This window comes from Schistocerca americana, unplaced genomic scaffold (genome assembly GCF_021461395.2).
Source record: "Schistocerca americana isolate TAMUIC-IGC-003095 unplaced genomic scaffold, iqSchAmer2.1 HiC_scaffold_49, whole genome shotgun sequence".
Lineage (NCBI taxonomy): Eukaryota > Metazoa > Arthropoda > Insecta > Orthoptera > Acrididae > Schistocerca > Schistocerca americana.
Window position 1 is genome coordinate 1,840,293 of NW_025726225.1, and position 25,610 is coordinate 1,865,902.

The 25,610-nt window shown below is 42.7% G+C and overlaps 1 protein-coding gene across 1 annotated transcript in view; it reads right to left on the reverse strand.

The window, feature by feature from the left end:
- Positions 1-25,610, reverse strand: part of LOC124585254 (Down syndrome cell adhesion molecule-like protein Dscam2) — a 156,198-nt gene that overhangs the window by 118,737 nt on the left and 11,851 nt on the right. Inside the window, exon 2 of the mRNA XM_047131382.1 lies at positions 6,591-6,696. Within this exon, the coding sequence (XP_046987338.1) occupies positions 6,591-6,696 (106 nt within the window). The remainder of the gene's footprint in view (positions 1-6,590; positions 6,697-25,610) is intronic.

The following is a 25,610-nucleotide window of genomic DNA, read 5'->3' on the forward strand; positions in this document are numbered from 1 at the left end:
AAATTTGTGACATGCATTTTGAATAATATGTTGGTAAAAATTAATGATAAAAATGTTTTTATGTGATTGATTGAAGTGATGTTGTTGATTTGTTTTCTTTCCTTGTGCAATTAGGATTTAGTTTGATTCAAACGTAAAGATAAAAGGTTTCCTTGTGAACGAGTGAAATGCTGTTTATGTTTTTTTGTGTGTAAATTGAAAAGAGTCGCTCCTGAGGAAAGCAAGATCGTTGCTGAATTAGTGCATAAACTCAGGGAAATATCCGATCTGTGGGTATTATGGGTCTGGCAAACCCAGGTCCCCAGCTGTTAGTAGCCTTGTTTCCGATTTTCTGCTTTCAGTGCTACTATCTATCTATTACTATTATATATCTGTCAGTATAAATGAGGATCTCTTACTATAGTATGCGTGCTGTATGAATATTTTAAGATAGGAGAACTCTGAGAAAGGAATGAGTAAGTTTGGAATCTTGAAAACAGGATGCGATAATACGATTGTTTAACCATTGGCTTCCCAATATGCGATGATATGTTAATATTGATGATATATGTCTTTTTTGTTCTTTATAGCTGAGTACGTAAAGTGCTGTCTGTGGATTTCGTAAGTATATTGATTCCCTTCAAGGTGAAAGAAGAATTGTGGTTTGTGTAATTTACGTGGCCCTGAAATATTATAATGGCAGTCAAATACGAGCAGTTTTTCAGCAAATGGAGAATGGAACAGAAATATGGATCCTTTTTGTAGTCTTCACTGATGTTGAGCCAGAGCCGAAAAAAAAAAAATTATTCTGCGTTAATACTTGTCCTAGAAAAGCGACGTTTATGTATTTTTGCTGATGCTGTGAGCATTACAGCTTACCGTTTTCGCTGGTGCGGGATGCACTGCAGCCTATATGATTTGTACTGAGGAAATTTCCCTCTTGAAGGTAGAGGATGATTAAATAATTTTGATTATGGGAACGAAGGAAAGCTTGGTTTAAGGTAATAAGGATGAAGCAAAACATTTCTCATTTAAACTGCAGGAGGATTCGGATCTTTTGTGTCTGTTGTAAGTTCAATATGTTAAGATGATACTGTTTTACAGAATAGAGGTGACCACAATTTTGCCATTCATGAGAAATGAATCCAGAATAACCACCACAGGCGAAATGACTGATTTGGAAGCGAGAGGTAACTTAAAGAAGGAACGAAATCGCAGCAAAATGGGTAAGAAAATGTAGTATAACCTGTATAGTGCAGACATTTTTTTACCGTTCTCAGAGCCATCTGTGTGATTAATTCTTGTGATAACGTAATTTTAGATGAAATTTTCTTACTGTTTTATGTGTGAATATATGAGTATGATAAATGTATAATTGCGAGTCTCTTATCAGGTGTGTCAACTGGTATAAATGTTTTGGCGTGTAAATAACCATTGTTCTTTTTACTGTGTATGTTTAAGGAAAGTTTCTCCATATTTATCATGTGACAAGACGTATGCCGCGAGCGTCAAGAAGAGGACGAATTAGAACAATGTTGTAGTGGTATATACACGGTGTTGAAATAGCATTGAAGTAGCTTATTGGCTTAACTAGTAGTGGATAGAAGTAGAATTTTGAGTAATGCATGTTTATGGGTAGTTAGTTTGTAGAATAGACAACAGGTGTGCATGTATGCGTGTGTAAATAACATGTGAACCCTATGCTGTCCTGACCTATACTTGCACAAGGCATAATCCTATTCATTTTAGTGAATTAATAAGTAGCATTGGATTTATTAAAACGTAAGTGAACCACATTAGTGATGTGGATTTAAATATTATATTGTCAGTTCATTTAATTCTTATTTTTTTTACATTGTAAAGTCATTTCATTTTTATTCTTTTACATTGTCAAGTCATTTAAATTTTATTTTATATTGTCGATTCATCTAATTTAAAAAAAAAAAATTAAGTCTCACGTTTGTTCTTCAAAATTGTGAAAGACAATACTAAGTGGTATTATGTATGACATTGTGTAATCACATAACTACGATAAAAAAATTTTCTGTGAATGCAGTTGAGAACTTGAAAGCGAACCGGCTAAACTCTTACGAGACAGCGGGAGCAGCCGGACTAGTTGTAAACTGGCGGGTTTCCCAGCGGGGGACGCTGTCAACCTGGCCACTTCGGGAGCGCGGTCGACAACAAAAGAAGGGCATGCGGCAAACACTTTCCCTTGCACCTGGAGCTAATGGGCGGCCGCCGCGTGCGACCCTTCCTGAAGGCGACGACCTGAGATGGGCGAGCGGTCCACCGCGCGGAAATCCATCTGCTGGCAACGCACCACACACACGCGACCGTGACGAGACGGCCGCGGAGAAACAACACAAGGGGCGTGGAGCCTTTTGACAGGTACTGTCCAGAGAAACTGGCAGACTTCAACGACGCCTATCAACATTTCCTGATGGATGCCTACTGTCAAGCGACAGTAAATCATGGTTCGATGTTCTCTGGTCGCTAAGGGTGGCACAAAAGAAGAGCCACTAAGTGCCATCCTTGCCCAGGAATATCAACCTGGCGTGTCAATCGAGGATACCACACGAATTTGACAACACAAACATGGAACCAAATCGTGATGTACGTGACACAGTCCACCAAGAGAAACTTCATGAGAGGGCAGAGACGGCGGGATTGCACGCAACAGATGGACAAGAATCCCCACTGACAGCTGCGGCGACGCACCCCCTTACCCTCCCCTTATATTGTGCCTCGGAACAGTGGAACTAGTGAGTGTCAGTGAACAGTGATTATACGGTTCTTAGTCCAGTGCATATACGTGTGTTTCTGTCGGAGAAACTCTGACTCGTGTGTTTTGCAGGAGTTCGATTTATTGGTGTTTATTAGACTGACTCTTGTATTTTGCAGGTGTTCTATTTATCTTTTTTAGACTTTGACTCTTGTATTTTGCAGGTGTTTTATTTATAGGTGTTTTTTTTTTTTGTTTTAGATGTTGACTATTGTACTGTTTTATTTATCAATGTTTGTTCTTGTGTGATGTATTAGATTTGTGTTATTTTGTTTCTTAAATTCATTCATGTGGCATTGCTTCGTTTATCAGTCAGATTGCTATTCATTTTGGACTGTGATCGATTAGCCTTTGCATGGGGCATATTTATAGTGAGGAACCCCTTAAGGGTAACAATCACATAATTAATTGTATTTTCAGTATAATGACACAGTGCTCATTGTTTGCTAACTAACTGAAATATAGTAGAGTGATTAAATTAATGCCACATAGTTATGTTAATTCTACAAATTATTAGTTTTATAAGATATAGAATTTTTTTTGCGATAACCACTTTGTAAAACATGTTTTTTTTCTTATCAATTTTTGCTTTTGCGGATTGTGCATTGTAATGTTCTGCTTTATAATACTGATGTTATTTCATGTTCTTTTTTAATTGCTGTGGCACCTTTGCTATTTTCATAAATTTTGCTTGTTAATAAACAGTCATAAATTTGCCTGTGATCAGTTGGCTCCTGCAATGAGCAAATACTGGTGAACTCCATAAGGGTAACAACCAGAAATTGCTTTCATATTAATGACACAGGAACCATTGTTTTTACTTGCTGACCGAATTAGGTCTACACTATCTTTTAAATAGGTGTCACAGATTGTGTTTTTTTTTTTTTTTTGTTTGAAATTAGTAGATTTTAAAGATTTGTTGAAATTATTGTGTTTTAGCAAGTAGCTGGTGACCTTTTGCCTTTTCTTTACATTTTTGGTTTAAGTAGGGTGTGAGAAGCCTGCTTGGGAATGTCCTAGCACGGCCAGAAAATTCCCTGCACAGTCTTTTCCCGGAGCGTTGGGGTTATGAAAGGTCTCTGTTGGATTCCTTTCATGTTTAATTTCTTAAATCTGTTGTCATTTATGGAGTAAATTCCTCTCCTAAATTTACTGTGGTGTTTCTGACTATCTGGGAGGAGACTGAGTAGTGGAACGTGTTACTTTTACACATAAACAAGAACGATCTGTCACACTACTACACTTTAAAACACAGTTTATATGTAATTCATGTCACACAGTCTCATACGGAACCTACATCCGCTTTCTGTTATATACTGTGTATGATAAGATACTGTCATCCCCCTTCCCTTCTGTGTGAGAGGATGAATGAGCAAATGTATTTGTAGTTGCATGCTTGAGGGTAGCAGACAAGCCTGTCTGCTAGAGAACAGTAGGACCAACGTCGGAACAGGTAGCTACGCTTCCTAAAAGCAAAGAGGTTTCTATCCTTAGTATGGTTCTGTCCGTCCGTTGTCATGTTGGTATAGGAAGCTGCCCCTCTGGCCACTTCCGTTGGTCTTTGTGAGCCACCCTCAGGAAGCACACTCGGCAGTAGGGCAGTTGCAGGGTGGCCGTGGCGAGCGTCTGAAGTGGTAAGATCTCTGGCTAAGCGCGTGTCTGCTAAGTCCATAGGACAATGGATTTGTTAAGTTCAGCCTAACTGAAAATTTAATCATCTTTATTTCGGTTTTAACTCTAAAATATCTAAGGTTATCTTAAATTGCAGCGTAGTGTAATTCTCGTGTGAAGTTCATATTATTTTCCGGTTGTTGCTTTGTTACTACTTTGTGAGTAAAGTGGAACCACGTGTTGATCAGTAACTCTAACTAAGTTCATCAATCTTAAATGCGAATGCTTGTGTGATTATAACGTCTCGTCTTGACTATATTTTCAATATAGCAACTTTTCTTTATGTTCAGTCCACGTGGGGTGTACTTTGCGAGACCACTACCACGTGCTTATATAACTGTTTGACCCATCAGGTTAATAGTAAGACGTTAGTAACCAGTTCAAGGTTTTGCTTTTGTCAATTGCTTTTCGATCTAATGTATTTTAACTATCAAAATTATTGTGGAGTTGTACGCTTTGTGTAAACCAAGTTGACCACGTGGAGCATGTGGTGTAATCATCAAAGTAGCCCTCAGCTATTCTTTTTGCGAAGACTTCACAAAGAGTTAATATGAATTTAGTATACCAGTGTGTGGTAATTACATGACGGACAGGATTGTGGTATGAACGTAGTTTCTTTGGGTAAAAACTGAATCTGTTGGTTGTGGTTAATTTCTTCTTGCTTATGTTTCAATGTTCTTCGTGAATTATTTTATGAATGCAGTGTCGTATGCAGTCTCCCAATCTTGGCTCCATATTTTATGTGTTCCGTAAGATTACAATCTCACATTTTTCAATCGTAAATAAGGCACCAGCTGAGTTATAACTCACGTATAATATGCTGAGATTTCAATGAACAATCTTAAAATAAATTTCCAAATATAAACTGATTTCTTTCTTTTTATTTAAATTCTCTTTTTATATATATATATTACCGGTTTTGTATGACTATTAAAAGATTATCATTAATGTTAGTCTGCTTGGTAAACCTAGACTAAATATCTGATGAAACAGTTGCCCAGTAATCCACGGTTAACGTCCCCAGACAGATCACGGCTTTTAACCCACTTTCATTGTCAATTAGCACCGATATCAGCATACCAAAATAAAGTTACAACATTACAATGTGTAGTTACTTATAGCATGGTATCAAACAACTGTGTATGGTTGTTGAGGCTTTTTGCTGCCTGCATATTGTAACATGCATATTTTTATTGTATTTGTTTTTATAATACGAATATGCCATATGACTGGCTTCACTGCTTGTGTATTAAACGATATATTCAAGGTAAAGTGTTTCGTGTTACATTTTTTAAGGTGGCTTTAAATTTTATATAAATTAATTTAAAATTATTATAACGAAATAAGTGTAATGTATTCTGATTTGGATTATTTATTGTATGTCTACACTGTAACATCTTTGAATCGTTGGCTTGTCTTTATGCTTTATATGAAACGGCGTATTTTTGTTTGCAACTGTTACAACAGTGCAACCTGTAGGCTGGTTGTAACATGTATGATGTTAACTTGGGAATCTCAGTCTTCTTTCTGCTAATGTACGAACATGAGCTTGTACAATCAAAGCAGTATGTACGTTGTTTTGTATAACAGTTATTTTATGTTTGAATTGCCGATATACTACCGTCCTCTTGTTCACGAAGCATCGTTCCAAGATATGGCATGGTATAATATGCATTTGATGAAGATTGAGTAAAATGTATGTTATATTCGATGCTATATTTCACGTTTATGTAAAATTGTATTACGACCCTTTACATCTGATCACAGTGTGCTTGAATATGTTGATCCATGCTTTGCAGATCTGATGATGGCAAAGATTTTTACTGAAATCGGTCATCAAAATAAATGCTGCACAATAGCGATCTTGGCTGTTTGGAGTTGTACTTCTGTTTTTTCATTCTATTCAGAACTATGTAATTTGGAGCATTATGTCTATCGAAAACTGGACGCACTTTACGGATCGTAGGAACCAAACTTGGATTATTTTGATAGTAATGTTTAACAAAACGGACGTGTTGTATCGTGGAACGCTCCGTGTTACTAACTCCTTTGCCCCATCGACCTGTCAAAATTATCGACTTACCTAATCGTGATAGCCAGAATGGCGCGCAGCTCAGACCTCAACTGCACGGGTCTGCTGCCGACGGACACTCACCGCCCAGACTGACCTCGGCGGTGCCCTGGGCCGTCTCCTCGTTGTTGGACACGACGCACTGGTACATGCGCAGGTCCGACCGCTCCACCTGCTCTATGCGCAGCGTCTGCAACAAGCACAGCGTCAAAAGTTCACAGGCACCAAAAAAGGTCTTCGTACTACTGAATTACTATCCTAAGTCACTAATATTTTCTATTACATGATTTAACTTTGCATAAATACGAAGGCAAGAAGCTTATGTGCTAAGTCGAAAGCTTACTCTACATGTCACCGATAAAGACAATGTGGTGGACAATTAGTTAGTTTTCCCCTGCCCGGATGACCAGACTAATGGCTGAACGAGAAGACGATGTGTAAAGATCTGCATACAAACTTCAAAAATTCTCACCAACTGCAATATGAAAATTTCAGGAACTAAAACGAAGGCAGAAACTAGAAAAATTGTGGTATCGATAGCTACGATGCCACAATGTAGGTCCGCTGTGCTAGGTTGGCACTATGAGACACCGACGACAGCACCCTCTAGCCGGCGCTGTCGAGGTCTACGAGCTCCGCAACTGCTTCAGCCCATTTCATCAGGTGCAGACAGCCAGGACATTTCGCTTCAGCTTCGCACCACATTGCAAGTTATGTAATATGTCTGCATATGTTATCCGCTAGTAAAGGTGCCATAACTGTATCTGCAGTACCGAGAGATTAGTACCTTTCCCTGTACCTGTTCCTTACCCACGCGCCGCTTCCCAGGCGGGATACAAAAAATAAATAAATAAATCTTTATAACTGAAACTTTCAAACAGTAATAAAATAACGGGACAGGTAAAAAATTTTATGTACATTGCCTGACAAAAGCACCTAGAATTTCGGGGGGAAACGAAATGAAATCTAACTGGTTTTGGGAGAATTCCACTTTATTTCTGTAACTACAATATCGAGTCAAATTTGGTAAGAACTTTGCAGTGTGAATTTAGTTATCAGTATGACGTTGGACCCCTCTCTGGACAGGATGGACAGCTGAGGCACGCTCTCGAACACCTGTTGAAACTGGTCCTAGATATCCTGGGTGCTAGCACCGACGTGTAGATGACGTCCGAGCTGGTCCCACACGTGGTCCATCGGGGACCGGTCCGGGGATCTTCCTGGCCACAGGACTACCTCAGAGTCTCACAGACAGAACAAAGAGGAGCGCGCCATGTCTGGACGAGCACGGTCCTGTTGAAAAATGGAACCACAATACTGTCGCATGAGAGTTAACACACGAGGACGCAGCATGTCGGTGACGCACCGTTGTGCGTACAGAGCTCCTAGCAGTTGTGGCCGTAAGTTACAGCTGACTGCTCCCCACACCGTGACACACAGCTGCCCTTACTAAAACTTTGGGATAATGGGATCTCCCTCCAGGCTGCCGCAAGATCATCCGCGGTAGTGCAAAGCCGCTGAACATGATGCAACGACATTCATCAGCTGTCCACGCTCCCGTGCCACGTCACAACTGCACACGCAGCCGTCCCTGTTGTGGTGTTAACGGAAACCTACGCATGGGACGGTAATTCGCTTGTCCAGCTGCTGCTAGTCTCTGAGCAGCGGTGCAGCATGACACAGAATGTTGATGAAACTCCGTCAGGTGTTCTCGGATGGCAGCCGCAGATGTGAATGGATTTACGATTTGCCCGGTGCAAATACCACGACGATCCCCCATTTTTGGTGGTCAAGTGTGGTCCACTGAAACATTGACAACGAACATGAGTTATTTACACTCATGCTCATAAATTAAGGATAATGCTGATACATGGTGAAACAACGATGTGGTGGATGGTTTGCGGGTTTAAATCACCTGTGGGTACGACCATGCGGTGCATTTGACCTGCGGTCGTACCACGGTGGCGCTGACAGCAGTCCACATACATAGAAGTGTGTTGGTGCATGTCAAGAGTACGGTGCAGCGAGTAAGTGTGCAGACGTTTTCAGACGTGCTAATGGTTACTGTCTGTTGAAAATGGCTCAAGGAACATATATTGATGACGTTATGAGGAGTAGAATACTAGGGCGACTGGAGGCTGCTCAAACACAGCAGGTCGTAGCACGGGTAACCCGTGTGCCACAAAGTGTGATCTCAAGATTATGACAACGATTCCAGCAGATGTGTCCAGGCGCTACAATACGGGACGTCCACAGTGTACAACACCACAAGAAGACCGATATTTCACCATCAGTGCCTGCAGACAGCCACGGAGTATTGCAGGTAGCCTTGCACGGGATCTCACCGCAGCCACTGAAACAGTTATCTCCAGGCACACACATTCTACACACGACTGAACAGACATGGTTTATTCGCCCGGAAATCTGCAAGGTGCATTCCACTGACCCTGGTCACAGGAGAGCCAATAAAGCCTGGTGTCAGGAACACAGTATATGGTCATTGGAACAGTGGTCCCAGGATATGTTCACGGACGACTCCAGGTATATTAATTTTAATATTAACAATCAACAGCCTCAGTTGCACCGTTTACCTAGAATTTACCTAGATTTCAGTCGGGATTACCCAACATTCTTCAGAATAGCAGTAACTACTGTTATTCTGAAGGAGGTTGGGTTATCCCGACTGAAACACAGATAAATTCTAGGTAAACGGTGCAGCTGAGGCTGCTGATTACTAAAATTAATATTTATATAGTTGGTGACGGGGCCGCGAAATGTTGAAGATATTTGAGTCCAGGTATAATCTGAACAACTCCTTAATGTCCTTGAAACGGACCTGTATGGAGGTCGTGGTTTGATGGAGTGGGGTTGTATTGTGATTGGTGCACGTACACCTCTGCATGTCTTTGAGAGAGGAACTGTAACAGGTCAGGTGTATCGGGACGTCATTTTGCACTAGTATGTCCGCCTTTTCAGGGGTGCAGTGGGTACCACCTTCCTCCTGATGGATGATAACGCACGGCACCATCGAGCTGCCATCGAGGAGAAGTACCTTTAAACAGAAGATGTCAGGCGAATGGAGTGGCCTTCCTGTTCTCCAGACCTAAACCCCATCGAGCCCGTCTGGGATGCTCTCGGTCGGCATATCGCTGCACGTCTTCAAACCCCTAGGACACTTCAGGACCTCCGACAGGCACTGGTGCAAGTATGGGAGGCTATACCACAGCAGCTGCTCGACCACCTTATCCAGAGTATGCCAACCTGTTGTGCGGCCTGTGTACGTGTGCATGGAGATCATATCCCGTATTGATGTCAGGGTACATGCGCAGGAAACAGTAGCGTTTTGTAGCACATGTGTTTCGGGACGGTTTTCTCAACTTATCACCAATACCGTGGACTTACAGATCTGTGTCCTGTGTGTTACCTCTGTGCCTATGCTATTAGTGCCAGTTTTGTGTAGTGCCAAGTTGTGTGGCGCCACATTCTGCAATTGTCCTTAATTTATGAGCATGAGTGTACATCAGGCCTATGTCGCATCCGAGTGCTCTGTAAATCTATTTGACTGACGAACCAAACGGAGACCAACACTGAATCCCCTTTCAAACAATCAGGTGCTGATAACACTGTCTCACACGATTATGCTGCATCTCCGTTTCCTTCATAGTGATCACTCAAAATCTGACGCTGTTCACGCCCCTTATATACACTACTACAATATAAAATACGTCCACAGATTGCGAATACATTTTACTAGAGACAAATGAAAATTTGTGCTGGACCAGGAGTCTAACCCGGATTTCGTGTTTATCGTTAGCGACCGCCTTAACCACTTCGGCTATCCGAGCATGCTTCCGTGCCTATAGTGATGGCACATTACGAGATTCCCTCAACAGGGAGAGACAATGTTTTGCTCGTCAGTTTGCCTTGCTGTAGCATGAAACACCGCTATTGTAGTGTCTGTATTGTTCGATGCAAATGTCCTCGACATGCTGAAGGACACTTGGATCGAACTATACAGACAGTGTAAAATACAGACATTGCAACAACTACACTCTGGTCGCCATTCTGTCTGCCACGGAGAATTGCAACTCCTACCATTTACACATCCGCCAATGATGTTTGCGTGAATGAAGGTACATTGACATTCGAAAATCTCTTCCAGATAATTTCCTTTTTTTGTTAGAGAGTGTAGATGGTTGTTGAGCTGATGTTGTAAACCAGTGAAACGTTTCCCACAAGGCATTGTTATAAAATTACGAAAGATGGCAGATGTGGAGAAATTTGGAATCTATCGTACTATTAGTCGCGCTTGAACACTGTTGTCCAGACTAATAGAAAAGGAAATAGAAGGCGTATCAGTTCCTGGTCGTGGCCGTCAGCTAGTGGTGGTAGCTATTGTGCACTCTGGCGTCTGTTTCCTGGTTTCTGGAGGATCAAGACTGTTCTCCAGCCTGGAGATCGATCGGGCGTAACTTAACCACAGAAGAAAGAGTATACAGAATGGAAACTCGGCTGCAGCCCATGCGCCAAATTTTAGTGCGCATACACGAAGTCTGCCATATTGACACCGAGTAAACAGCTGTTTCTAACGCCAAAAGCGAACGGATGCATTTTGTTAACTTTATCAATTGCCCGTTTTAGCTGCTGAAGTTACCTGTAAACGTTTGTTTCATGTACCGTTAAAGTTAGAAGTATATAATGAACAGTAGTAAGAGAAAAGACCACACTAGGAAGTAACGAGCAGTTATCACAAAGCAGCTGATAGCAAGAAAACAACGAATTTTCCGATTTTCTGGGTGGAATCAATAAAACCTCGTAGAACTGTAAAAATGCTGCATGTAAATGAAGCAAAACTAGATCAAATATTGGAGTTAGTTTTTATGTAGAAGTTCTCTTTTTCCTTTAAAACGTTAAAAACGACTTGCTTCGAATCTGCGCTGTTTCTCACTACTGTATGTAATACCTCGGATCCCATTGTGAGGAAATTGATTGCCGTAGAAAATTGAGCCCTTTCGTGTCATATAGTTTCATATCACAGCTCGATGACGAAGTATTTATTCTTTCGGTATTGATCATAGTTACTGTGCGTAAAATTTGATAGGTTTGTGGTGAAAAATGTGCTCACTGGCTACTTTACATTTGGTTCATTTTAAGTGATATGTTGCTGTGTACTAAATGTAGTCAAAATATCGATTTTTTAATTTTTTTTAGTTTGATGAAAGCCACATTTCACAACAGTATGAAGAAAATAGAAGTTCGAGTATTTTATTTGAGCGCACTACCCATGGCCCCAGGTGAAATTAGCCTGCAGCTCAGTGGTACATAATTCCTGGAAGTAAATGCACATTTCTCAAATTAATGATCGTAGTTTATTTTCTGCTTACTGCTGGAAGAAAATGATGAAGGAGACACTCCACAGCAACACTTCATGATGGAACGGCTGAAACACATCCCATATTTAGGACAAAGCTTGACAAAAGTTGCTTTGTAGCACTAATCAGTCATCATTTATTATACATATTGAGAGGCACCCACATGCCTTGCTCATACTGTGGCATCAAGCAATCAGGCCTGCAAGATGAGTGGTCTGCCAAGCGAGTGGATTCATTCTTATTTGTCGAGTAACATGAACTCTCGTACTCACAATTAAGTTACAAATTATCCTCCTATATGAATAATACGCAACGGAAACGCACTTCTGACTATCAGTAATTTATAGAACTCTGACTGTTCACTACGCACTGGCAATACCACATTTTTTCTTTTTTTTTTTTTTTATTTGACGGCTTTTATCAACACGTGGCCATCGCGCTGAATATGAGTGGCGCACACATTATAAATTCTGGATATCATGACAACATACAATTCGAAGGAAAAGGCCACCAATCTTTTCCTTTTCACTATCTTATTTATTCCGATAAATTCTATAACCTATACACACAAATTCTATAACCTACAACAATAACACATGAGAAATTCCGCCCAGTGGGCATGGCTTTACATTGGTGATCCTCTATTTTATGGTCTCGTAATTATTTAACGCTACCGTGCACTTTCTGGATAGGATGGTGGATCTTTTTTTTATATCTCACACTTCGACTCTCACAATCATCATCACGAAACTTCCCTCCAGACCGAGCGGTACAGAAGGAACAAGCATAACCCACTACCTCTGCAACTACCTTGCTACTCTCCCATGCAAACCACACATACTTAAATTACATGACATACACCACACTACAACATACAACACAAGGAATAGTCAGAACATTATCACTTTCAGCTTTCCCACTTCAATTAGTATTCATCCCAAATTTACACGACACTGCCTCACTTCGTAATTCTTCTATCCTACTATGAACACTGGAGATATATGCACGTCTTCCTGTGCAATGCAAGCCAAGTGGCGTTGCTGGATAGACGGCTGACACACCTTGCTTCTCCCTCAGACTATTATAGTTTGAATGAAGCGTCACACGGAAACATAACACGCAAAGTAATATTAAGAACATATTCATCACACACGCGAGTCCTCAACTGATACCATGGACGAGTACTTCTCTTTATCCTTTGTCTCATACAAAGATTGAGACTCACACAGTACTCACCACGTGAAAGTACTCGTCTCTAATTTCAAGTCCTGCACACGCCATCTCTTAAATATTTCAACTTATGGTACACACACTAGTAATTCAGATCAATTTAAGCACACAGAAGTATTTCAACTTATTGCTACACGTGGTTTCATTGTGACCGTTGGTCACTTCCGAAGATTACTACGATCCCATTAGTATTACCATCCTGACATTTAATTCTCCCCACAAAAGTTCCTGAAATAGAGAAATTATTATTTCAAACTACTCTTAAATATTCCACATGCATACCATGTCTCCACTCTTTTGTCTTTATGGAACACACCTAAGACAGGTCTTAACAGCACAAGATCCAGCGGCAGGGTGCTGAAACATGGCCATTCTTCAGGTTCTCTAGCAGCTCTGCCAAAGAGGGGGAGCACCGTGCTACCGTATTGGTCAGCCACATTTCAGGCGCTCAAAGCTCAGGTAAATTTCGTCTCTTTGGTCCCACCAAAGGTGGTCAAAGGATCGTCTCAAAGATGATCATATATTCACATTCACTATCTGCGGTTAGCAGACGACCATACATTCATTCATTTCACAGATCTCACTAAACTGAATGTAGGGATTTATTTTGTGGGAGTGCACATGTGATCAATTAAATAAATAAATTGCCATTCTTTCCGGCTTCGCTGTATTAATTGAAATTGAGTTATTTTACAATAAAGTGTGTTGTCCTGACAAAAATAATGAAGTACGTTGTACCTATTTTCAATGTCGGGCGGTACTGTACCGTTTCAATATATGGTTGATATTACACAATAAGTTCGAGGTCTGGGCCTAATTCAAACCATTCGTACAAATCAAATTTTAATGCCGCATACTGTCTTCATTAAAGTAATAGCGACGTTAATTTGAAATAAATTCGCTGACTGCGAATGCCATCAGCTGTGTTAGCCACAGATATGCTACCTATTAGTGACGTACGAAAATTTGTTCCAGTCCGGGAGTCGAACACGGATTTCCCGCTTATTGCGAGCAGTCGCCTTAACCACCTCTGCTACCCGTGATCGCCAATTTATTTCGAATAAATTTCGGACTTCTGTCAATCGTCATTAATGACTATTCATCCGGAAATGCTAATAAATGACATCTATGTTCCTCTTTCAGGTTGAAAACATGAATGAAAATTCCGGCACTGATTCAAACACTGAAACGCTTCAAGAGCGTCCCATTACAGTCGGTTGAGTTGGAAGTGAAGTTGATTTATCAGCTCAAAGTCCCAGAAAAGGAGTGTTAAGAAGCAAACTAAAATTTCTGGGAGGAAAAAAACGATATTTAAGGAGAAAAGTAGTTACACTGTCGTCTGAAGCTAAAAGCAGTGACAGCTCACAGCTTACCAATACGAATAGTAATGAATTGGTAACCTTATGTGACAAGTTCTTAACTAAAGATTTATTGCAGCTTGTTTTAAGAGCGCTTCATTTCGTAAAAGTTTTCGTTTCTTCGGTTAACTACTTCCGTTTCGTAAGTGTGCCCATTTCGAGCCGTAGTAATAAGAAACTATCATTTCTCGTTTACTCCGTTCAATATGTCGTTGAGCGCAACGCTTGACTTCATAAAAATCAAAGGAGCCGCCTTTACTTTCCTTTCTTTAAACTGTCTGTTCTGTGGCTTAATCCTGATAAATTGTGGTGGTCTAGACCGACCCTGCAAGATGGCGTGTATCTGGTAATGTCCTTTGGAAAAGAAACTTCTCAGAGGGGTGGCAGAAAGCAACGCCTTACAGCAAGTACTACGTGCGTTACCACAAAATGGCCAATTGAAATACCGAAATTCTGTTCTGAAGGCTGATTTGCTGAAAATCTGCCGGCAGTTCTGGACTGGGTGGGGCGGGAGTCGTGCGCACTGTGGGGCGGAACTCGGGTGTTTATAAAGTCGACGGTGTTTGAGTCTCGGTTGTGAGAAGGGGAGCGAACCTGTGCCAAGTCGGCTGATGTCTCATATTAGAAAGTGGGATATGAGGTAACGTTTGAAGGCAACGAGGCGGATTTGGTGAGAACTTATGGAAGACAATAAATTCCATCTGTTCCTCTGGAAACCTGTGCTGTTTTTGTGTGTGTCCTTCTCGCTTTTTTACTTTACGTTCTTCTCCAGTTTTGCTTGTAGAGGAGATATAACAAATTAGTGGAGACGGTGTAGTGCGTGTATATTGTGCCCGTTTACCAGTCCAGTGGTCGGGTCTGAGAGCTTCTCGAAGGTAGGTGGATTGCTACAGGCCAGTGATTAGTGGTATGGAAGAAGTGGGTATCTGAACCCTGTCTTGCGGGTTAGGGCGACACTGGCGACCATGTTTAGCACGATAGTATACGTGCAGCAGTGCTGCGATTTAAGGAGGGTGAGCCAGCGAACGTTACGGAGCAAGTCTGCCGGGCGATGCACCGCGCCGTTTCACCTCGCGCTCTGCACGCCGCTAGGGTCCCTTTCACACGAGCGACTTCCTTGCTTAGTTGACTGCCCGTGGCTAAGTGCAATGTGAGTCAACAGCAGCACTCCTGGCTATTTGTTCCTTCACTGAGTCATGCCTATCACGAGCACTCGTCAGCGTCATAACTGGATGTGTTAGGAGAGCTGCCTGTTGTGCGCCTTGGCATCGGAACTGTGAGAGTGACGTTCTCAGACAACATCCGTTTCACTAAAATGCCGAAATATAGTAACAGAATGCAGGAACAAGCAATGTTAATAGCGTTTATTAATGAAACAGGAAAAATTCATAGCGAATGTTCTTGACAGTGGTCGTATAGCAAATTCTTCACACTCTTGGAAACTGAAAGAATAAGAACTGTCGTCCAAAGGTTTCAAAGCATCTAGATTTAATCGCTCGAGGAAGTATATACTTACGAGAGGCTGCAGAAAATGACGCCTTCGAATTCTTTATGTGAACGCTCTTAAAATTTTCGTATAAAACAAACTTTATTAACGTTCTACATCTCTATTCTTTATGTCTACATATTTGAGGCGTGCGTGACTCGTGTTCGTGATATACGAGTATCTCATTTGACATCCTGTTTTTCCTTTACTACCACCTCGTTATGTTAATTTCCCTTACTGGTGTAACTGAGTTGCCGCCTTGCCTGCCCGTGAGCGGTAGCAGCTGCGCTTATCGATATAAGCACTGGCGTATTATCTTTGCTGGCTGCCATTACTTCCCGGTTGTCGTGTGTTTGGGGTGAGTTCAGATCTGCCAGCGAGTTGGGAGGCGCTGGCAGTGCAGTTCGGATCTGACAGTGTTTGGCTTAGGATACGGCGAAGTTCAGTCGGGGCGCGGCTGCAGGAAGGTCCGAACAGTCACGACTCGCCCGACCGTTGCCGATACATGTCACCTGAGTGCGGACCACCTTGGTTGGTCATCGGTCAGTCGTCTTGTCTGACGACGTGTATGTCGGCCGGCGATCGCTTATGGGTTGCCTGCGTGCGCCGAATCGTGATTCGTCCTTGTTATTGGACAGTCGCTGCCTGCTGTCTCTGTGCTGATGTGTGGCAGTCGGTCGGTTGGCGTGGAACAGCGAGGAAATCTCTGTGGGGCGTAGTTTGGCCAGGCCCGCTGGCGGTCTCTATGCAGTGTCGAAGTGTGTTGGGCTGTTCTCATTGCTACAATGTCCGTGGCTCACCGAGCCTGGACACGAAAGTTGTGTTTGGATTTAATTTACCACCAAGTCAAGAGTGTTCACATTGTGCCGTTTGGTTCTTGTTGTTGGCTGTTGGGACATTCCCGCGAGCAACAACAAGTGTGTTCGAGTTGGCGAAGGTTTAGCCACTGTCCGGTGGAGTCTAACTGTATTTGGATACTTGCAATTGAAGTACACCAGCGGAATTTTCTGCCTTGTGGCCGTTAACGTTCCGGTTACCTGCACTGGCCGTTGACGTAAATTTAGGCAGTGTCCTTTCCTCACCGCGTTGTCGCTGTCCAGCACGGTGTGTAGTTCGACAGCTTAATGGATGCTTGGTTGAGGGCGTCCATGCCTTTTACGTTTGCATTGAACTCCCAGGTGTGTGCTGGTCGAGTGGAGTGCAAGTTACCTTGTCGGTGGGCCCGTTGACTGTCTGTTGGTTGGGTTGTCGTCGGATCGAGAATGGTAGGGCCGAATGCCTGTTTCAAAGTGTGCGTCAGTATTTGAAGTGCTGGCCGACCCCCGAAACTTCTGAGCGCTGTCAACAGCACTGCCTTTTCTTATTTTTTGTTGTGTGCATTTCTATGGCTCATAGCCAATGGTTTTGAATTAAAATTGAATTTTTTTTTAGTGGTGTGTTAAGTTATGGCCCTTCAGCAGCTTTAAAATTAAAATTCCTTGCCTGTCAAGTGTTAGGTTGTTTGGCCCGTCAGCCTGATTAAAATATTGTTTGTAGATAAAGCACTGGGCCTTCTACCTACTAATAATAATTTTAGTTATGTTTTGACTCATGGGCTTTCAGCTGTTTTAAAATTAAAGTTCCTTGCTTGTCAAGTGTTAGGTTGTTTGGGTCTTCAGCCTGATTAATATATTGTTTATAGATAAAGCCTTGGGACTTCTGCCAACTAAAAATTATTTTAGTAGTGTTTTAAGTCATGGGTCTTCAGCTGTTTTAAAATTAAAGTTCCTTGCTTGCCAAGTATTAGATTGCCTTCAGCCTAATTTAAGATAAGGCTTTGTTGTTTAAATTTATTTTACCTTTAGTTTAAATCATGGGGCCTTCAGCAGTTTTTAAATTAAAGATCTTTGTCTTTCGACCATCATACTGTTTGGGGCCTTCAGCCTAATTGAAGAAAAGGCCTTCTGCCTTGTGTTTTTTTAAATTTAATTTTACCTTGAGTCTTAAATCATGGGCCTTCAGCCAACTGTAAATTAAAGTTGTTGCCTTTCAAGTTTTAGATTTTGGGCCTTCAGCCAAATTGTAGAACTTACTGAACGTGAGTCCTTCTGCCCTCTAAATATTCTCTTTGGCGTCTGAATTTTGAGTTAATGGCTTTTAGCCGCTTTTTTTTTTTTTACATTAAAGTGGTTGTGGCTTAAGGCATGAGATAGTGTGGCATATTCAGCTGATAACTAAGTTCAAGAATTTGTACCGTAATGTTTGGTCAAGTAAATAAAGTTGTATGTGTTCGAGTGTAACTGACAGCTGCTCATTTTGGCCGTTTTCCACAATTTCAACAACCTGTCCTGTCCTGTCCTGCGGGTTTCAATATTTATTTCTCAACATAGTTATCGCAAACCACAACCACATTTCTCCCAACGAGAGACCAAATCCACATTTCTCCCAACGAGAGACCAATTTGATGATACCGTCGCTGTAGAATGTTTCACTTTGTTGACAGAGTTACAACGTCACCTCTGCTTTCACCGCTTTATCACTATCAAGGCGAAGTCGTCGAATTTGTTCCGTAAGTTTCGGAAACAGTTAAGGGTGGGATGCGGCCAAGTTGGGTCTGTACAGGGGATGTTCGATGAGGTCAATCGAGGACGTCGGATGTCGCAGCGCTCGCGTGTGGTCTGGCATTGTGATGCTCAAGAAGAGGTTGCTCCGTTAGAAGCTCGATTGCAGCTCGCTGTTTCACACGCACCAACATAATCACCTTACACACCGCCAAGTTATACGCTGAAATTCGGAACCTTCCTGCGAGACACGGTTGCAACTTCTGTCAGCGAAGCGGGAAAGTTGATCGAGTAATATGCATGACGTGTAATACCTTAACCGATATTGAGACCATAATAAAATTTCGGAGGCATTATTTTTGTTCACGCCCTCGTGCAAACACATGAAACAATACGCAGAAGACAGAAAATATCACGAAATTTAACTTTACGCTTGTTTTATTTTCTTTGAAAGCATCAAATAACGTTGAGAATTATATTCGCATTTAAATACAATTGACTGTTTCACTTTGTTGGAGCAATTTTCGATAAAAACTTTTATCCATTTACGTTCTAATTATTGCATAGTCTAGGCTTTTTCTTTGCCCAAGTATTACAAAACGCAGTACCTTTTTGGTTTCAAACATTTCGTGCTTTTTGTGAGACAACACTCCTAGCAAAAATAGGGGCCATCGTGCAACCTCGTACCACGAAAACAGTGAAAAATAGCAAGATAAAGACTAAGAAGACGCAACACCCATTACTGTAATAGAAGTGGTCTAGGTGAGACCAGGTTAATTTCCAATGTTAGCAGTGCCCCGTTTCTTTGCACGTGCAGCACGTAGCATGATCAGGATTTAATGTCTTCACACTCCGCACGGCCACCTGATCTACCTGCCACGTGGTCAGTGGCTGATTCGCACGAGGCACGCACGCACAGTGAGTAATATTACTCGTATTCGCAGGAAATAACTGGGAATAATCTGCTGGGAGTATTATGCCATAGGTGTTAATGGTTTCTTTTATAGTTCACGGGAATGTAAAGTAACTGTGAATCGAACTATCCCATTAGCTGTTCGGAAAGTGGTTATCTATTTGGGAAAAGCACGAATACCAGTGCAAAAGTTTATCGATACTTACAGTAAAGACATTAAGTACATGAAACCATTTGTAGGAGGAACTGCTGTTTGTGATATTCGTATTTTCCTTGCCTGTGTGGCAAAGCGTGTTTCTGTGTGCTTTCTGTAGACAAAGTAACTCACGGACTTTTCTCTGACGTATACGAGCCGTGGAGAAGTCACACCTGCAGCCCTGTCGAGTCTCCTGACAAAGGAAGAGTTGTTGATTAAACTGCATCGCTAATTAAATTACATTTCCGATCGCAGATCCGGATTGCTTGTACAATTACGAATCAAATGACACTAATGAGCGATCGATTGAATTATTAATTCGATGGTCAACGAAATTAATGAATGAATACATTATACTGAATCAATTTTCCCTGCAATCTGAGACCACTGGTGGCCAACCCGAATAAAGAACTTTCGACTGGCGGGGCCGGAGAAATTTTCAGAGCCGTAGGTTAATTATTATTATTTAAGGACAAGACGGAGAAATTTTGTGGTTTCAGGGCCATAGATTAAGTATTGTTAATTGCGGACAGGATGGAGAAATTCTGTAGAGTTTCCGAGCTGTTACATTGAATTTCAACCTACAGCAACCTTGCTCCATGTGGAAGGATACAATTCCTGCCCTTTTTTGAAGAACTGGTGCCACTTCAGTCCTCCCAACAGCTGAACTGGCCTGAGCAGACTGCAAGCCTCACGCACCGCTAGGTTGGCTGCGTTGGCTGGGGGAAGTTCCATCAGCACTGACAAGCCGGCCGCGGTGGCCGTGCGGTTCTAGGCCCCGCAGTCCGGAACCGCGGGACTGCTACGGTCGCTGGTTCGAATCCTGCCTCGGGCATGGATGTGTGCGATATCCTTAGGTTAGTTAGGTTTAAGTAGTTCTAAGTTCAGGGGACTGATGACCTAAGATGTTAAGTCCCATAGTGCTCAGAGCCATTTGAATCATTTTTGAAGCAGTGACAACAATGCGCAGAGCCGCTCTCAGGATCCAACTTCCAGGTTGAAATTATTTCGTGATAGCAGTAGAGCGCGTGAAACCACCCCTTTCGGTATACATGACCTTGATTCTGTTACGTGGAGGCCTTGAACTTAGCAGTTCGCCTTAGTAACGCAGTTTCTGAATAATACGCTCGCGGTAATTTCGGTGCCGATATTACAAACGATGTAACCATTTGCATCTCAGTCGAGACCATGGCGACTTTTTCGATGCCGACGGGTTGAGCTTTGGGTCAGCTGGATGTTGATGTTTGGAGGCTCATTGACCAGTTCCAGGTCGATTAATGAATGGAACGCAAGTGGCGGGGCAACAGGGGCATAAGGGCTGTTTGTCAGTTTGTGCGGGGCAAGTATGCACTCAGGGACAAACGTATTGTTCCCTTTTGATTGACAGGTTATGACCCCCTGGGGACAATCCTTCCTTTTGATTGACTGGTCCTTAACCTATTGTTCGCCACCCCTCCCCCCTCCTCCTCCTCATCCTCCCAAACCCACAGGAAATCTCCAACTCTTCCCCATCAACCACCCCCCATCCTGCCGCCCCCTCCCCCCCCACACACACACTGATACAGGTACACTTTCGGTCATTAGTTATTCGAATAGCCACCTCCCACGCTATCAATTTGAGTGACTACTTAATTAAATTGATCAATTAATTAACTCCTCCCCCTCTGGAAACCACCCGTTCTGCCTCTGTACCCCACCCTTCGCTACCTGCAAATTGACAGCTCTGTGCTGGAGAGGAAAGACCTCATGAGAGGAAATTCAACTACATAGCGAAGGCTATATTGTTTGTTTATAAAAAATTCAGTTTGCAGGGATTGGATTTCTCTTGCTCAACATTCTCTGCTGTTTGGGAAGTTACAGGTCTTGTAAAGAAGTAATTAAATAGATCGCTTTATTTTATTTCGATTGCGCAAGTAATACCGTCATGAAACACCCATTAGACGTAATTAGACTGTTAAAAACCGTTGGATCGCGAAGCATGTGCCGTCCACTGGACGGGAGTACATCAGTGAGAACCTGAGAAGTGCCCACATCACACGCAAGTGTCTGTGCCGGCCCCGAGACTGACAGACCGAATGAGGCACTAATCCTCGATAAAAAGCATCTGAGAAATTCCTGTCTATCTCTGTTCCTCCTCGTGTCCTGCCGTGTCGGCACGCGCTGTCGGTCATGGTCGCAACGACCTGCAAACAAAACAGCGTTTACCCCATAAACGCCTGTGGAATACCGACGCACGCAAGAGCTCCGTCCTTACAAGGCAAATGCCTGTTTGAGAGTCGATCCACCATGGAACCTAAACTGCCCCAGCCCTTCTGGCGCACTTTCTTGCGTTGCATTTCACAAGCTGCTTTGGGAGTTATTACATCTGGTGTTGCGGAATATCGCCACATACATAACCTGAAGATATCACGGGAATTAAATGTACTACTGCACATATTTAAATAATTCCGAAGAATACCTCCACCGGGACACTTGAACACATACTCTTTGAAAGATCGCGATACACTTGCGAAACTGCCCCTGAGACGGCTTCACTCTCTTTTGTGGGAAACGCCCTTGTCTTTGAGCACAAGATGCTTCTAGAGCTACTAAATACAATTCAATATGGCTCTAAACGCACTTTCAAAAAGATCGCGGCACACTTATGAAACCTCTCTGTCTTCCTCTACTATTCCGAAACATTTGCGTGCTTAAACAAATAAGAGAAATTATTTAATGCGTCAATTCATTTGCAAATGTTGCTTTAAACAATTTGTTTCAAATACACTTGCACACAAAAGACTGCACTCTCTTCCCAGGTGCACATGGAGTGGAAATACATTACGGCAAAAAGGAAATACATCGCTAAAATAAAATAGCGCAAAGACACTGCGTCGAAATTCTAAAGATGATACTGCAAAATACTGTTAAATACACTATCACGATAGTTTGCTACACGAGACATCGTTGTAACTGAAAAGTGGCGGCAGGTCCGCCCCCAGCCGCAGCCCACCACAGAGTGTTGAGCGAACCGGAAGCAGGGTTTTCCCGACCGAATCCAAGAGCGGGCGAAAACCGCAACCAGACCAGCACCAACTTGTCATGCGAGCTGAGACCAGCACTCATTTGCAGGTGGGGTAGAATGTTGCACTCCTATTGGCTCTGTGGGTAAAACGGCGGGTGGAGGAGATGGAGGTTATACACTGAAGAGCCAAAGAAACTGGTACAACTGCCTAATATCAGGTAGGGCCATTGCGAGCACGTAGAAGTGCCACAACACGAAGCGCTATGGGATCGACTAACGTCTGAAGTAGTGCTGGAAGGAACTGACACCATGAATCCTAAAAGGCTGGCCATAAATCCGTAAGAGGGTGTGGAGGTCTCTTCCGAACACACGGTGCAGGGCATCCCAGATATGCTCAATAATGTTCATGTCTGGGGAGTCTGGTGGCCACCGGAAGTGTTTAAACTCAGAAGAGTGTTCCTGGAGCCACTCTGTAGCAATTCTGGACTTTTGGAGTGTCGCATTGACCTGCTAGAATTGCCCATGTCTGTCGGAATGCACAATGGACATGAACGGACCAGGTGATGAGATAGGATGCTTACGCACGTGTGATCTGTCAGAGTCGTATCTAGACAGGCCAAGGGTCCCATGTCACTCCAACTGCACACACTCCACATCATCACAGAACCTCCACCAGCTTGAACAGTCCCCTGCTGAAATGCAGGGTCCATGGATTCATGAGGTTGTCTCCATACCCATATACATCCATCCGCTCCATAGAATTTGAATCGAGACTCGTCCAACCAGACAACATGTTTCGCGTCATCAACAGTCCAATGTCGGTGTTGACGGGCCAAGGCGAGGCGTAAAGCTTTGTGACGTGCAGTCATTAAGGGTACACGAGTGTACCTTGGGCTGCGAAAGCCCAAATCGAAGATGTTTCGTTGAATGGTTCACACGCTGACACTTGTTGATGACCCAACATTGAAATCAGCAGCAGTTTGCGGTAGTGTTACACTTCTGTCACGTTGAACGATTCTCTTCAGTTGTCATTGGTCCCTTTCTTGCAGGATCTTTTTTGGGTCGCAGCGATATCGGAGGCTTGATGTTTTACCAGGTTGCTCATATTGACGTTACACTCGTGAAATGGTCGTACGGGAAAATTCGCACTTCATTGCTACCTAGGAGATGCTCTGCCCCATCGCTCGTGCGTCGACTGAAACACCAAGTTCAGACTCACTTAAATCTTGATAACCCGCCGTTGTAGCGGCAGTAACCAATCTAACTGCGTCAACCACTTGTTGTCTATATAGGCGTTGCCGACCGCAGCGCCGTATTCTCCCTGTTTATATATCTCTGTATTTGAATACTCATGCCTATACTAGTTTGTTTGACGCTTCAGTGTATAAGCCCTCATCATGGTGCACTCGTCCGCGGCGGGATCAGCTCGACTGTGTTGTTCTCGCTCGTGTGTGTGTGTGTGTGTGTGTGTGTGTGTGTGTGTGTACGCGCACACCATGCAGCAATCACAGCCAATTGGTGATTCTCGATGGGTGCCTGAAGACGAACACAAGGGATTTCGTGGAAAAATCATGGGGTGTATGGCAGCTGATTTCGATGTAAAGTATGTAGTAGAGGCAGAACTCACATACCCTATTAGTGCGCATGACGCGCACGCCGATTTGCCATTGTGTCCAGAGCAACTAGTTCCGTGAGGAGGCTCCACCCCAAAACTGATGACAATTCTGGAGAATCATATACGTTATTCATTATCGTAATCTTCAGCAGCGTCTCAGCTTAAGGATGGAGCTGGTTAGAGTGACCTGAGATATCTCCTTCTAGTAGTCCCTCTGTCTGAAGGAGTATATTGATTTGAATATGAGACAGAGAGCTTCCAGATGTGTGACTTTGAGAAGGATTTTTACAAACTAATGAATAATTCAATTTTCGGTAAAAACAATGGAGAATTTGAGAGAACGACGTGAAATTTTGATTAGAACCGACTGGGATGGGCGTTATGGCGTAAGAAAATGCATTGCCAGACATAATTGATTCGGGTCGCCATATTCAATAAGAACTTAGTTGCTGTACAGATGGTGAAGACTGCAGCAGAGTTTACAAAACCCATTTATTTATATGGGGATGTGCATACCAGACCTATCCAAACTCCACATGTAACGCTTTCATTATGACTTTGCGAAAACTCATTTCGCAGATCGTAAATTACTTTATATGGATACGGACAGCGTCATCTATTGGGTGAATAATTGCAATCCATATGAAGTAATGAGGCATCATGGTAATGAATTCGACATGTTCTCATACACGGCCGATCATCCTTATGGTATTGTTCCACAGAACAAGAAGGTTATCGACCTTATGAAGGACGAGGCGAACAGATTGTCGATTGTGGGGTTCGTAGATCTATAATCAAAAATGTATGCGTATTGCAGACCGGAAGGTGTGGCGAAGGACGTGCGTCGTATTGCATCGAGAGCCCTCTCTGTCTTATCTGTCTTAGACTATGTGTGGTGCCTGTTAGCTGTGTTCGCGGTGCTGCACTGCAGCCACCGCATATGGTATGGCAGACTAGTATTTGATTCGGACGCGAGGTGTACACACTGCTGCAGTCTAAAATCGGCCTGTCACCTAATGGCAATAAACGGATCATTTGAGATGATGGGATTGAAAAGCTCCCATACCCACATTACAAGTGAGAGAAGTGGTGGGGGACTCTGACTGAGTGAGAGGGAGAGAATGCGTGTGTCTGCAGAGTAGTAGTATGATTCTTTCATCATAGTGTAAGTAATTTTGTGTATGTGTGTGTGTGTGTGTGTGTGTGTGTGTGTGTGTGTGTGTGTGTGTGTGCGTGTGTGCATCTGTCGTGTAAATATTTATGTGTCCTATGTACATTGTATATACATACATAGACCATGTGTGAAAAAGAGATAAAGAAAAGGAAAAAAATGTTTATATGTAAATGCACACCTTGTGCGTGAAAGAAAAATGTTTTAAAAAAGTTAAAC